Raw genomic sequence first — 15,690 nt, forward strand, 5'->3', positions numbered from 1 at the left:
TGGCTCCCTTATTTAAATTCCTATATAGACTTAAAAAAAAAACAGAGAAAAATAATCTCTTTAATTTTTTTTTAACTCACTGTCTTTGTTTTGTTTTGTCTTGTTTTTGTGGTTCTGAGAATGGAACTCAGGGCCTTGCATAAGACTTCTACCACTGAGCCATACTCCCAGTCCCAAGATAAAATATTTAACATAAGGCATGAAGCTCTTCCATATTGCTTAGCATGACATGAAAAACATTAATTAAGCTGATCCTTCCTCAAAAACATCAACTCTACCTTTGAAACACAAGGTACCTTAAAATTCCCAATCTGAGCTATAGTTTGCACTGTGACTACTAATCCTTTTAGCTATTTCCCTTACCTAAAATAGCATCTTCTCCTTTTGTAACGTTACAACAGACTTAAAATATAACAAAAGACTCAGTGGTACAGGGCATGCTTAGCAAGGCCCTGGGTTCAAAAATAAAATATAACAGAAGGTATTAAAAATAATATAACTGCCAATATAGCAGATATACAACCTATAATAGAAAAAAAAGATCAAAATTTGTATGAGTGGGATATAATGAGTCATCTCTCTTATCAGCATTTGTTCTACAGAAATGTGCAAAAATGTAAGTTTAAGGATATTCACCACAGCATTTTGCTACAGAAAGAAAAGAACTTTAGGGAAACTGAATGGATAGAGAGCTAGTAAATATGGCAACCATACTGGACTTATTTACTTAATTATTTTGCAGTGTCAGGGACCAAACCCAGGGTCTTGCATCTATGGAGCAAGCATTCCCTAGCCCAGAATACTATGTAAATGAGTTGCAAAACAATGTGTCTGGTTTTTATCCCACTTTGTAAAATTCAACCACATACTCAACCAAATCATCTATGCAGAATGACATGAGAGGACCTGTCTCCAGGAAGAGGAAGACACCCTCAGTTGGGTCAGCTCAGATCACTCATGGGAGGCCCAAGGGGAACTTGCCCTTCATGTTTTCAAAATCAAAACTGTCCTAGAGTCTTAGGAGAAGTTATTAAACAAGATTGTGGCTAGCCAGTGAGGTCATTCCTAGAGAAGACAATGCCCACAGCACTAGCATCATGCAGACTCACTCACACATTATGGTAGCAGGCAGAAAGAGCACCCCAGGATGAACCCTCACACACAGACTGCCATGCAGTCACCCTCCAGACCATTAGCTTCCTGACCTCCACTAGGGTTTCCTATGGCTTCTTCCCAGCATCACCTAAACTAACTCCATTCTCGAGCCCTTTTAGTTCCATTCACCTTACCCTACTTAAATTTTTAAACCATATAACAATTATACCCAATAATCATACGTGATATAGCTATTTGTACAAGGAAGTTCCAAAAGCTGAAGTAGATTATTAGTAACAAATCCAATACAATTCTGTGATATTGCAACTCTAAGCAGTTACTTAACACATGTTTTATTTTGGACAAAATATGACTTTACCTGCATACATTGAAATACTCTTTAGCAAAACAGAGAGAATATATAAATATCTAGACTTTTGCCCAAATCAAAGAACATTAGGATTTAAAATACCAGTCTCAAACAATTTCCTTCAAACACAAAAATTATTTGCAATCAGGCTAAATATTAATGAGTGCTATATATTTAGATCTAAAATATATGAAAAATGCATCAACCTTTTCCACTATGATGAGGTCTCCAACTTGTATGTCTGAACTCTTAACTTGCACTTTACCTTAAAAAAGAAGAAGAAGTATAATCAAGTCAAGGAAACGAGAAATTATCTTTTAACAAGTAATTACTTATCAAATAACTCTAGGGCAAAAACAAAAACATCAGAATTTGTCTATACTCAAGCTTTCAAAATAAAGTTCAGATAGGCACTGCCACTCATAATTAATCTCTTTAGTATACTACCAAACACAATAATTACTTATCCCCTAATAAAAGGACAGCGAGAATTTCTTGTGATAATTTGGAAGGAGTTTCCATTTGGAAAGTCCTTCCCATATTTTGTCAGTGTTTCAGTTCTCCATCAAGTTACCAATGACCAGGAACATTACTAAATAAAATAATTTGATGACTGAAACCAAGTAATATGGAGATGCCAAAGTCCTTAAATTAATATTATGAATGGCAGTGATTGGCACAAAACTCACAGAAAAAGAAATAAAGCAAAGTATATATTCAATCCTCTTCCTCTAGTAACTCTGCCAACACAGGACAGAAAACTGGTATTTAAAGCTTTGTCACTACAAGTGATTTTCCTACATAATGTGTTAAATAAGTCCTTAAATTAGCTACATAATTTCTGATATTGAAGTCATGTATAAAGTTCAGTATATAATATACTTAAATAACTAAAAATACTATGCACAATATGACACAGAGCAGAGGAATGTCTTATAGACAATAGGAAAAGTCACCCTTAAGGAGTCATAAAACAGGTAAATTATTCCCCACTCCTCTGTCTTAGCTTTTCTTCTGCCTCACTCCCTTTCAGGAAGACTGACAACACTGTAGGTCTATTTTTATTTTTGTGTAACTACTGTTTTAACAAATAAAATGGTTTACTTGCAGCTTTTACATTTGGTTTATTCTGAGAGCCAACAGAACCAGGATTAAGTTCATATTATTTTACCAAAAACGAACGTTATCAGTCACATATGGACTTTTAGACTGATCTCCAACTTATCATATAGTTCCTAAAGATTTGTTTTGTTTAGTACACACTGTTATATTTTTGCTCCTGTATTTTTTTCATGTTCCTCAATTATACAAGCCCATAAAGGTCTGTCCAACCTAGGCTACACAGTGAGACCCTGACAAGAAAAAAAAGCAGCTTCTCAAAATTACACTATGAACAAAATATTAGAACGGTTAGCCAAGCATGGTGATTTGTGCCTACAACACTACCAGCACCACACAGAGGGTGAAGGTGGGAGGATCACTTGAGTTAAGGAGCTTGATACCAGCAATATAAGAAGAACCCACCTTTTAAAACATTTAATAATCAATTAAAAGGCTAAACACAGTATCATAACAAAATAACATGGCCCTCGGCCTGCACATCTGTTCAGGTAGAGCACGCATTTTTACATTGTGAAAACTTGGTCAATTGTTTTAATGTGTCCTGACTTCTTGAATGGTTTTTGCCTTACCCTCCGGGGACTGACTACCTGTGTGCACTTCCTGTGGTGTCTTTATCACCTCAATGACTTCTTTCTGTTTTCTGCCGAGCTCCTGCAGGGCACTGGACAGAGGGATGAAGAGCCACCTGCTCCCCACAGCCTGCCTGCTGGAGGCCCAGCAGGCATGACATTTCCTGCCTCACCTGAACAGCCCAAGTCTATGCTAAAAATTTGGTTTCTGATCAACACCGTGCTGATCACAGGAACAGAAATGAGACAGTCTGGAAACAATAGAAAAACCCCCAATTTTACAAGTCACAGCATATATAAAACATACAACTGCTACAAATCCACAGAGCTCAATAACACTGCGTTTGGGAAGTAAGCACTCAAAATTTACTAATTTCAAAGCACACTTGGTAGAAGGAAGCTTTGAACATACAAAGATACTTCAATGTGAATGCTAGTGTTTAAGCCAATTACTTTTTTGTTTGGAAATATTCTACTTCATTTACTGCCAGGTTAGCACTCAGAAAGTCATACATTACTGGATTTTAACTTTTTAATGAAATAGTTCATTATGAATATTACCAAGTAAAGTAACAGTACTCTCCTTTCTGTAAACTATTTCAATTAAATCCTCTTTCAGCAAAAATGTATCCTGTGACCATGCTTCAAGAGCAAAATATAAGTGGTTCTCTTCCTAGAAAGTACAATTCGCAATTGTCCACCAACTCTCTACATGAGCCTCTGACAATCTTTGAAAACACAGATTCGAGAGAGGACAAGAGGGATGCTCCTAGAGGTCTTCCACCCAGCAAGGCAAGAGCGACCTTGAGGAGCCAGGAGAAGCTCCACTGCCCCACCTTCTGTCAGCACTGCACTAGGGGCCTCACCACAACAAGGGAGTATGAACAGCGTGGAAAGAGAACTTGCTGCAAGTGACAACATCATCTACATAGAAAATTCTAGGGCTAGAGGCTTGGCTCCAGAGGTAGAGTGCCTGCCACGTAAACACCAAGCCCTGACTTCAAACCCTAGTAGCCACAATCGTCAGGGACATGTGTGCTCCATAACCAATGTGGACAGTCCCTTGGTCCACATGTGAGGGTGAGAATAGGACAGGATGGTGGCTTGCAATGGTCACAGTGACCACACTACCCACACTGCTGCTGGGGATGCAAGAGCATGACCACTTTAGCAAACTGTTTGTCAGTATTTTAAAAACTTAAAATATTTATCCACCCTGTGAACAAGCAATTCTGTTTTTAAGTGTTTATCCAATGGAAACAAAAACTTATGTCCACAAAAGTCTGTGCATGGAAGCATCCTTCAAAGTTTTATATTCAGAATAGACAGAAACTAGAAACAGCCAGGTGCACATCTCAAGAAGAAAGATGACCATACAACGGGATCCTACTAAGCAATAAAAAGGGAGCAAGCTGGTGTGTGCAACACCACTGCTAAATCACACAAGCACGTGGAGGGGCTGCGATGTAGCTCAGGTAGAGTATTGCCTGGTTTGCTGAAGGCCCTGAGTTCAATCCCTGGACTGAAAGAAAAAAAAAAAGTGTGCTGAGTAAAAGCAAACACAACAGATCACACAATGTGATGCCACTTACATCAAGTCCTAGAAATGATAAAATCAAGCCATGAACATGGAAACAATGGCTGCTTCTGGCAGGAAGACAGAATGGGAAGGGGCAAAGCAGTAACCTCAGGAACAGCAGAAATACTCTGTCCCTTTTTGGAGTAGGAGTTACATGTGTGGATGATACTTCCTCTTTATTTACCAACTTCAGCAATCACTATACAGCTTAAATTCCCACATTATCTGCTGATATGCTGTCTTTGGAAATGTGACAGCATTTCAAATAATCTCAAAGTACTTAAAAGCACTAACAATGACATACCAAACAGCTCTGCATTATTCTTCATGTTGAACAGGAGATAAAAGGAGAGAGGGCACTCAACCTCACTTGCACATTACGAAACTCCAACAGCCACTTGGCCGCTGGCTCAGGCCCTTATCCCTAGCTACTCAGAAAGTGGAGATCAGGAGGATCGTGCTTTGAGGCCAGCCCAGCCAAAAAGTTAGCAAGAACCCATCTCAATCAATAAGCTAGGCATGGTGGTTCATGTCTGTCATCCCAGCTATATGGGAGGCATAAATAGGAGGATTACAGTCCAGGCTGGCCCCCAGCAAAAAACACAAGCCCCCAACATGAAAAATAATTAAAGCAAAACAGGGCTGGACATGTGGCTCAAGAGGTAGATAACCCACCCACCAAATACAAGGCCCTAAGTTTAAACCCCAGTACTTCAGAAAAACTATTAAACTCTAAGAGCCAAATGCTGACGAAGTGATTGTGAATAAACCAACTGTGTTCTGGGATGCTGCTCAGCCAAAAACCCAGACCACCTGAGAACACGAGCCCCAATATGGATGAACTTCAGAATCAAAGACATGCTACAGAAAAGAAATCAGACACAAAAGACCAGAAAACGACCCTCTATCTACAGAGACAAAAAGTAGGGTGGCAGTTGCTTGGGACAGAGAGAAAAGGAGGAAAGAGTGGATAAGAATTCACCACATGGGGCACAAAGGATCTCAAATTCAACTGTGCTGGTGGCTGAACAACTATAATTTCACTTTAAAAGAAATCATTGAGCAAAGCACCAGTGGCTCACATCTACAATCTTAACTACCCAGAAGACAGACATCAGGAGATCAGAAGGATTATAGCTCAAAGTCAGCCTAAACAAAATGAAACTGAGACCACATCTCAAAAAAAATGTTGGTGGAGTGGCTCAAGTGTAAAGCACCTGCCTAGCAAGCACAAGACCCTGAGTTCAAAGCCCAGCGCTACCAAAAAAAAAGGAATCATTGAATTGTACACTTAAAAAAATGGGCAAATTTTATGATATATAGCATGCCTCAATAAAATTGATTGTTTCAAGAATTAAGAACAACCATCAGAGTATTTTCTGATGGGCTGGTGGACTACAGAGCTGTTCTCCTAATCTGAGAACAATATACAAACTCAAACTGCTAGGGAGGAGCTGACTAAGCAGCTGCCTCTGAAAGACAGGGAAAAAAACTGCCAAGACTCCACAACCATCTGGCGAGACTAAGACAGAGACTCTGCTTAAATACCAACCCTAGGACTGGATACTGAAGGAATAACTACTAAGACTGAAATTCTATGCATCCTGAACTTGGAATTTTTTTGTGTGTCTGTTTGTTTGTCTGTGTGTGTTTGTCCATCTCTCCTCTTGATTTCTTTGGTTTTCTTTTTTGATTGTTTTTGTTTTAATTTGCTTTGTTAGTTTTGCTGTTGTGAGTTAGCTAATACTAAATTACACACAGACCAGGGATGAAATAGCATACATACACTAACCTAAAACACAACACACACACAACAAAATTAAACCAAGGGAAAGAAAACAGGTGACTTAAACCACCAATAGCCTATCAAGAACATAGTTACAACACAGTACCAAGTGGACCAATGGGAAGATGAAAAAAGAAGGGAAACCATTCTCCCCACAAATATTATTTAATACAGGATTCAGAGGGAAATGAAGAAAACAGATACCCAGTTCCAGACTCCAACAAAACCAAGATAAACTATGCCAAGGAACTCAAAGAGGCCCACAAGAACACCCTGAAAGAAGAAATCCTGCAAGTGATCACTGAGAATTTCATGGAGATGTTACTACACATGGTCAACCAAAACACAGAAGCGGCACTCAAGAAATTCAAAGACACCAAAAATAAAGAATATGAGAAGACAAAGAAACAAATAAATGAACTCATGGGAGCCCTAAATAAAAATCAAAGTGAAACAGAGAACACTATAAAGAGATAAATGACTTAAAGATGAAAATTGAAAATATTAAAGAGAAAGTGACCCATGATATGGAAAAACTCAGAAAAAAAGAATGAAACAGAAATACAAAACACAATGGAAGGCCACTCCAGCAGACTAGAACAAGTGAAAGACAGAATCTCAGAACTTCAAGATGAAATGGAAATTACAGGGAAAATTGAAGTGCTACTAGTCAAACAACACAAGACCTGTGAAAGGAATATGCAAGAACTCACTAACTCCATCAAAAGACAAACCTGAGAATCATGGGCATTGCAGAAGGAGAACAGGTGCAAGCAAAAGGGATTTGTAATATAGTCAACAAAATAATAACAGAAAATTTCCCAAATCTAGAGAAAGCTATACCCATTCAGATACAGGAAGCCTCCAGGACACCAAATGGACCTGACCAAAATAAAACTACCCTACCACATATTATTAAAACAACAAGCACAGAGAATAGGGAAATTGTACTGAAGGCTGTAAGAGAGAAAAAACAACATACAAAGGTAAACCCATCAAAATCACAGCAGATTTCTCAATGGAAACCTTAAAAGCAAGAAGGGCATAGAGTGGGGTATTTCAGGCACTGAATGAAAATAACTTCAACCCTATGATACTTTACCCAGCAAAACTATCATTCAAAATAGATGAAGCAATGTCTTCCATGATAAGCAGAAACTAAAACAATGTATGACCACCAAGCCACCATTACAAAAGATTCTTCAAGGAACTGTGCACACAGAAAATGAAAGCAAACAAAACCATGAGAGGACAGGCAGTACCAAACCACAGGAGAAGAAAACACAAGGAATCAGAGAGTAACACTAATTTAGCTGCACACAACCAAACCCTTAAATAACAAAAACAACTAAATGACAGGAATCACCACATACCTATCAATACTAACACTGAATGTTAACAATCTTAACTCCCGCATCAAAAGACACAGTTTGGCAAACTGGATTAAAAAGTAATATCCAACAATCTGTTGTTTACAGAAGACCCATCTCATTGACAGAAACAAGCACTGGCTTAGGGTGAAAGGCTGGAAGAAGATTTAGCAAGCCAATGGCCCCTGAAAACAGGAAGGAGTAGCAATACTTATCTTGGACAAAGTAGACTTCAAACTTACATTGATCAAATGAGATAAAGAAGGACACTCTATACTAATAAAAAGTGAAATACACCGAAAGGAAATAACAATTATCAACCTATATGCACCAAATGTCAGTGTACCCAATTTCATCAAACATACTCTGAAGGACGTAAAAGCAAATATAGACTTCAACACAGTGGTAGTGGGAGATTTGAATGCCCGCCTATCACCAATAGATAGGTCATCCAAACAAAAAATCAATACAGAAATTCTAGAACTAAATCACACCATAGATCAAATGGACCTAGCTGATGTCTACAGAATATTTCATCCAACTTCTGCACAATATACATTCTTCTCAGCAGCCCATGGAACCTTCTCCAAAATTGATCATATCTTAGGGCACAAAGCAAGCCTCAGCAAATATAAGAAAGCAGAAAAAATCCCATGCATTCTATCAGATCACAATGCATTAAAACTAGAACTCAACAACAAAAACAACAGTAGAAAACATGCAAACAATTGGAAGCTGAACAACACATTGCTCAATGATCAATGGGTCATTGGTGAAATAAAAGGGGACATTAAAATGTTCCTGGAAGCTAATGAAAATGAAAACATGACCTACCAGAACCTATGGGAGACAGCAAAGGCAGTCAGTCCTAAGAGGAACGTTTATAGCCATGAGTGCATATATTAAAAGGACAGAAAGATCTCAAACCAATGACTTAATGCTACATCTCAAACTGCTAGAAAAACAAAAATAAGCAAATCGCAAAACAAGCAGAAGGAGAGAAATAATAAAAATAAGGACCGAAATGAATGAAATATAAACAAACAAACAAACAAACAAAAAAAAACAAAGAATCAATGAAACAAAAAGCTGGTTCTTTGAAAAGATAAACAAGATTGACAGACCTCTGGCAAACCTGACTAAAATGAGGAGAGAAAAAACCCAAATCAGTAAAATCAGAAATACAAAAGGGGAGATAACAACAAACACCATGAAAGTCCAAGATATCATCAGAGACTACTTTGAGAACCTATATTCTAATAAATTTGAAAATCTTGAAGAAATGGACAGATTTCTACATACTTATGACCATCCAAAATTGAACCAAGAGGATATTAATCACCTGAATAGATCTATAACACAAAATGAAATTGAAGCAGCAATCAAGAGTCTCCCCAAAAAGAAAAGTCCAGGACCTGATGGATTCTCTGCTGAATTCTATCAGACCTTTAAAGAAGAACTGATACCAACCCTCCTTAAACTGTTCCACGAAATAGAAAGGGAAGGAAAACTGCCAAACACATTTTATGAAGCCAGTATTACACTTATCCCAAAACCAGGCAAAGACACCTCCAAAAAGGAGAACTATAGGCCAATCTCCTTAATGAACATCGATGCAAAAATCCTCAACAAAATAATGGCAAACCAAATTCAGCAACACATCAAAAAGATTATTCACCACGACCAAGCAGGCTTCATCCCAGGGATGCAGGGGTGGTTCAACATACGAAAATCAATAAATGTAATACAGTACGTTAATAGAAGCAAAGACAAAAACTACTTGATCATCTCAATAGATGTAGAAAAAGCCTTCGATAAGATCCAACATCACTTCATGATAAAAGCTCTAAGAAAACTAGGAATAGAAGTAATGTACCTCAACATTGTAAAGGCTATGTATGACAAACCTATAGCCAACATCATACTTAATGGAGAAAAACTGAAACCATTTCCCCTAAAATCAGGAATGAGACAAGGGTGCCCACTATCCCCACTCCTATTCAACATAGTCCTGGAATTCCTAGCCAGAGCAATTAGGCAAGAAGAAGAAATAAAAGGAATACAAATAGGTAAAGAAGTAGTCAAAGCATCTCTATTTGTAGACAGCATGATCCTGTATCTTACACACCCAAAAAACTCTACCCAAAAACTCCTAGACACCATAAACAGATACGGCAAGGTGGCAGGATACAAAATCAACTTACAAAAATCATTAGCTTTTCTGTATAGAAAAACAAACAAATTGAGAAAGAATATATAGAAACAATTCCATTTACAATAGCCTCGAAGAAAAGCAAATACCTAGGAGTAAACTTAACAAAGGATGTGAATTACCTCTACAAGGAAAACTACAAACCCCTGAAGAAAGACATCAAGGAAGACTACAGAAGGTGGAAAGATCTCTTGTGCTCAAGGATTGGTAGAATCAACATAGTAAAAATGGCTGTAGTACCAAAAGCAATCTACATGTTCAATGCAATTCCCATCAAAATCCCAATGACATTCATCACAGAGATTGAAAAAATCTACCCTAAAGTTCATTTGGAAACAAAAGAGATGGTGAATAGCCAAGGCAATATTCAGCAAAAAGAGCAATGCTGGAGGTATCACAATACCTGACTTTAGGCTATATTACAAAGCAATAGCAATAAAAACAGCATGGTACTGGCACAAAAACGACATGAAGACCACTGGAACAGAACAGAGGACCCGGATATGAATCCACACAATTATACCCAACTTATTTTTGACAAAGGCGCCAAAAACATACGATGGAGAAAAAACAGCCTCTTTGACAAATATTGCTGGGAAAAGTGGTTATCTGTCTGCAAAAAACTGAAATCAGATCCATGTTTATCACCTTATACTAGTATCAACTCAAAATGGATCAAGGACCTTAATATCAGACCCAAAACTCCGAAGTTAGTACAGGAAAGAGCAGCGAATACTCTGGAAGTAATAGGTATAGGCAAGGACTTCCTCAGTAGGACCCCGGCAGCTCAGCAAGGAAGAAAAAGTATGGGCAAATTAAAAAGCTTCTGCACAACAAAAGAAATGGTTTCTAAACTGAAGAGACCACCCACAGAGTGGGAGAAAATATTTGCTAGCTATACATCAGACAAGGGACTGATAACCAGAATATACAGGGAACTTAAGAAACTAAACTCTCCCAAAATCAATGAACCAATAAAGAAATGGGCAATTGAACTAAACAGAGCTTTCTCAAAAGAAGAAATTCAAATGGCCAAAAAACACATGAAAAAATGCTCACCATCTCTAGCCATTAAGGAAATGCAAATCAAAAATACACTAAGATTCCACGTCACCAGCTAGAATAGCTATCATAAAAAAAACACCACCAACAACAGGTGTTGGTGAGAATGTGGGGAAAAAGGAACCCTTGTACACTGCTGGTGGGAATGCAAGCTAGTGCAACCACTCTGAAAAAAAATATGGAGGCTTCTTAAAAATCTAAACATAGATCTGCCATATGAACCAGCAATCCCACTCCTGGGGATATACCCAAAGGAATGTGACTCAGTTTACTCTAGAGGCACCTGCACACCCATGTTTTAGCCAAGTTATGGGAACAGGCAAGATGCCCCACTACTGACGAATGGATTAAGAAAATGTGGTACTTATACAGAATGGAGTTTTACTCAGCCATGAAGAAGAATGAAATCTTATCATTCTCAAGTAAATGGATGGAACTGGAGAACATCATTCTGAGCAAGGTTAGCCAGGCTCAGAAGACCAAAAATCGTATGTTCTCCCTCATATGCAGACTTTAATTTAGATCAAGGGCAAATGCAGCAATGTGGTTGGACTTGGGTCACATGGTAAGGGGAGAGCACATACGGGAGGTATGGAGATAGGTAGGAAACCCAAAACTTGAAAGTGTTTGATGCCCCCACTGCAGAGGAGCTAATACAGAAATCTTAAAGCGACAGAGGTCAATATGGGAAGGTGACTGGGAACTAGTGAAAAGGTCAGGTAGAGATGAATTAATTCGAGTTGTAACACACTTGTGCATGGAAGCAATGCTAGGAATCTCTCTGTATAGCTATCCTTACCTCAACTAGCAAAAACGCTTTGTCTTTCTTATTATTGCTTATGTCTTCTGTTCAACAAAATTGGAGAAAAGGGCAGAACAGTTTCTGCCTGGAAGCAAGGAGGGGTTGAGGGGGAGAGGGAAGGGCGGGGTCAGAGGGTAGAAATGGCCCAAACAATGTGTGCACATATGAATAAATTTACAACAACAACAAAAAAGAACAACCACCAGAGTGTTCTCAGGAAGGTGCTAATATTTTCATAGGTATTAGTCCACGAAGCTTAAAATTCATATATTAAAGTGAAATAAAGTATATTTTTCTTTTGCATAAACAATCTTAGTTGAAAAGGTCAGTTAACTACCTTATATTTAAATCAAATATGCTAATCAAAATAAAATTAAGATTTCTTAAGATTTTTAATTCTGAGACACCATGTAGAAACTCACTGTCAGGGCACCATGTATTTCTCTAGTTTGAAGGGTTTGAAAAAGTGAACAACAGACAGTAAGGCCCAATGTAGGAACATGACACACTTGAAGAATGGCTAAAGAGAGGGACCTGCTTCCTCTTGTTCTGTGGCAAAAGCACTCTGAAAAGCAAACCAAACCACACCCTCCCATGCTACTGCATCACCAAGCAAATTATTTTACATTCTAAGCCACTACACCCACATTTCATATAGTCTTTCCTAAAAGTAATTTCATAAAACCAGCTCACTTTTCCATTAAATAAATGAATGGGACAAATTTACTGTTAAGGTTACTGTCACTCTTTTAGGTAATTAATTCTAAAATTGCTTACTTAACTATTAGAAAAATAAAGCTGGTTTAAAGTCCACTTTAACAAAAAGTAACAATTTGTCTTATCGTAGCCAGTACTACTACTCCAGGTAGTAAAATACCCCAGAGAAGCTAATCAAAATTTAATAAACCCTAAAATATATCAAAGCACTGAGAACATTTTCAAAGAAAGAAGTGCAGAAGTCTTTATTCCCACTTCCTGTGTGGGAAGCAGGAAATGTTTCTCCCTTTTTTCCATTTCTCCCTACTTCATATTTATATTAGATAAAATAAATTCTTGCTAAAATCTGAAAAAACAAAAGAAGCAAAGAAAGAAGTACAGTACATCCAAATGAGATCTGAAGACAGCTCTGGGCACTTGCTCTGTACCATCCCTGACCTGGGCACCTTTGTTATACATGTCCCAAGCACCACAAATTTAAAAGATCGCATGGCAAGGTGGAAGGTGGTAAGTGTTATGGGGAAAAAAAGATTAGTGCAGAAAGCAGGGATCCAGGATGCTGACAGACAAGTGACATGGGAACAGGGTTAGGAAAGCACACACAGAAAAGGTGGCAGTCAAGTGAGACATGGAGGAAGAAGTAGAGCCATGAGAAGAGGACCTAGGCCAAGAGAAAAGCCAGTTCAGAGGTCCTAAAAAAAGAACACGCCTGGATGATGGAAAGCAGCAAGTGTCCAAAGAAGAGCCATGGGAGAAGATTAGGGAGAATGTCAGTGGTCACAAACTGCCCCTCTACAGTCAGAGTAGAAAAACTCACAATCCAGTGACCAGCAGAGTCACTGAGCCAAGCCTGGTCTCATACTGGAAAATAATTAGCTCTAGACTGAGCACAGTCTAGATCCACTGAATGATCCAGAACAGTCAGATCCAAAAGGGTAAAACTACCCAAGTAACTTACCAGTGTCCCAAAACAAGGTCAAAAGTATGTACAGCAATATAAAAGTATCGACCACCCAAACAGGTAAAATTCACATCTGATACCTTGTAAAAAAAAAAAGTAAATAAATAACTAGGCATGCAAAGAAGCAAGAGCCCATAACCAAGGAAGAGAGGTATCTTACTCATGAGTCAAAAGACTCAACATTATTGAAATATTAATTCTCCCCCACGTTGAGCAATACCATCCCAATCAGAAGTCCAGAGGCATTGTACAGTGGAAACTGACAAGCTGATTCCAGAATTTATAGGGAAATACCCCTAAACTGGCCAACATGACACTGAAAATGATGAACAAATGTGGAGGGCTAATATTCCCTGGATCAAGAATTATTATGGAGCAAATGTAGTCAAAAGAGCAGGGTATTAGATAAGCAGACAGACAGACAGTGGAGTGGAGCCAAGCCCACACTTGAAAAAAGATACAGGCAGTGCTGTAAGAGAAGTGCTACTCCCTCAGAATACAGAGCTAGGACCAAATGGATGTCCACATGCAAGAAAAAAACTTGCATGCATACTTTACACTACATAGGAAATTTATTCCAAAAGGTATCAGAAATCACAAGTCTAAAAGTCTTGAAGAAAGCATAGAGAACAGCAGAAAAATCTTTGTGAAAGTGAGTCATGTACAAAGTTTTTAGGACACCAAAAGCATAGTCACAAAACAAAATGGATAAATGAGACTCCATCAAATGGAAAATCAAAAGAGCAAAGACTGGTGAAAAGGTGTACGACAGTGAACTGGAAGCTGGAAAACTGCTGGGGTCCAGGTGTGAGGGAATAAGCTGTTGTAAAGACCAGAAGGGGCCTAACTGCGCCAAGTCAACAGAAGCCAAACCGTAAGCACTGAAGAGTTGTGGAGGACACAGGCTCAGAAAGAGCCACAGTCCAGTGCAAGCAGAGGAACTGCCACTGGGAAGCCTGGAAACAGACAGGACCAGGAGAAATCTGGAGGCACAATGCAGAAGGCAAGGATAACAGAGATGTCCAGCATATTTAGCATAACCTCCATCTCACACATTTATCATTAAAATCCTCTCCTGTAGCTATTTTGGAAAACCCAATATAAAGTTCTTAGCCAGTCACCCTACTGTGCATCCGAACCCCAGAACTTATTCATCTAATCTATTTGTAACTGTACTCCCCCTATCCTCTTCCAGCCACTACCCTCCGAGCCTCTCCCTTTATGAGATCAGCGTGTTCAATTCCAGGAATAGCTGAAATGTGCATTTTTGCCTTCCTCTGCCTGACTTATTTCAATTAGCACAATGTCCTCCAGATTCATCCGTGCTGCCACAAATGACAGGATTTCATCCTTTTTATGCCTAAATAGTATGCAATCATGTATATATGCCACAGTTCTCTATTCATCTGTCCACTGATGGCCACTTAGACCAAATGTGTGCATTTCCTATTGATACCACAGAAACACAAAGGTCCATAAAGGACTGTTATGAACAATTAAATAGTAACAAATCAGAAAAACTGTAAGAAATTGATAAACTTCTGGACACACACTTCAATAACCATTTCAATACCTGCAGAAAAGCATTAGATAAAAATTAAACATCCTTTATGATAAAAAACAAAAACACTCAACAAATTAGGTATAGAAGGAATATACCTCAACATAGTAAAGGCTGTGTATGACAAACCCCCAGCAAGCCTATCAAGAATGAGTGATTAAAAAAAAAAGAGAGAAAATCTGGGCCGGTGGAATGACTCAAGCGGTAAGAGCACCTGCCAGCATGTGTTAGGCCGAGTTCAAACCCCAGTGCCACCAAAAAAAAAGAGAGAAAAACTGAACAGACCAAAAATGAGTAACAATTAGTAATGAAAAATCCCACATCAAAGTAAAGTCCAGGACCAGGTGGCTTCACTGATGAATTCTATTAAGTATTTCAAGAACTAATACCAATTCTACTCAAAATATTCCAAAAACTTCAAAGGAAACATTTCCAAACTCATTTCACAAGGCCAGCATTCCTCTGATACCAAAACTAGACATGG

The 15,690-nt window shown here is 38.4% G+C and overlaps 1 protein-coding gene across 8 annotated transcripts in view; it reads right to left on the bottom strand.

Moving 5' to 3' along the window:
* Atp9b (ATPase phospholipid transporting 9B (putative)) overlaps positions 1 to 15,690 on the bottom strand; it is a 234,565-nt gene that overhangs the window by 168,878 nt on the left and 49,997 nt on the right. For 7 of the 8 annotated variants that reach the window (XM_020163739.2, XM_020163736.2, XM_074069607.1 and 4 more), the window contains one exon: positions 1,672 to 1,730. The exons of the other annotated variant lie outside the window; for it this stretch is intronic. In XM_020163739.2, the coding sequence (XP_020019328.2) occupies positions 1,672 to 1,730 (59 nt within the window). The remainder of the gene's footprint in view (positions 1 to 1,671; positions 1,731 to 15,690) is intronic. 8 annotated transcript variants of the gene reach the window in all.

Source organism: Castor canadensis, chromosome 4, assembly GCF_047511655.1.
Source record: "Castor canadensis chromosome 4, mCasCan1.hap1v2, whole genome shotgun sequence".
Taxonomy (NCBI): domain Eukaryota; kingdom Metazoa; phylum Chordata; class Mammalia; order Rodentia; family Castoridae; genus Castor; species Castor canadensis.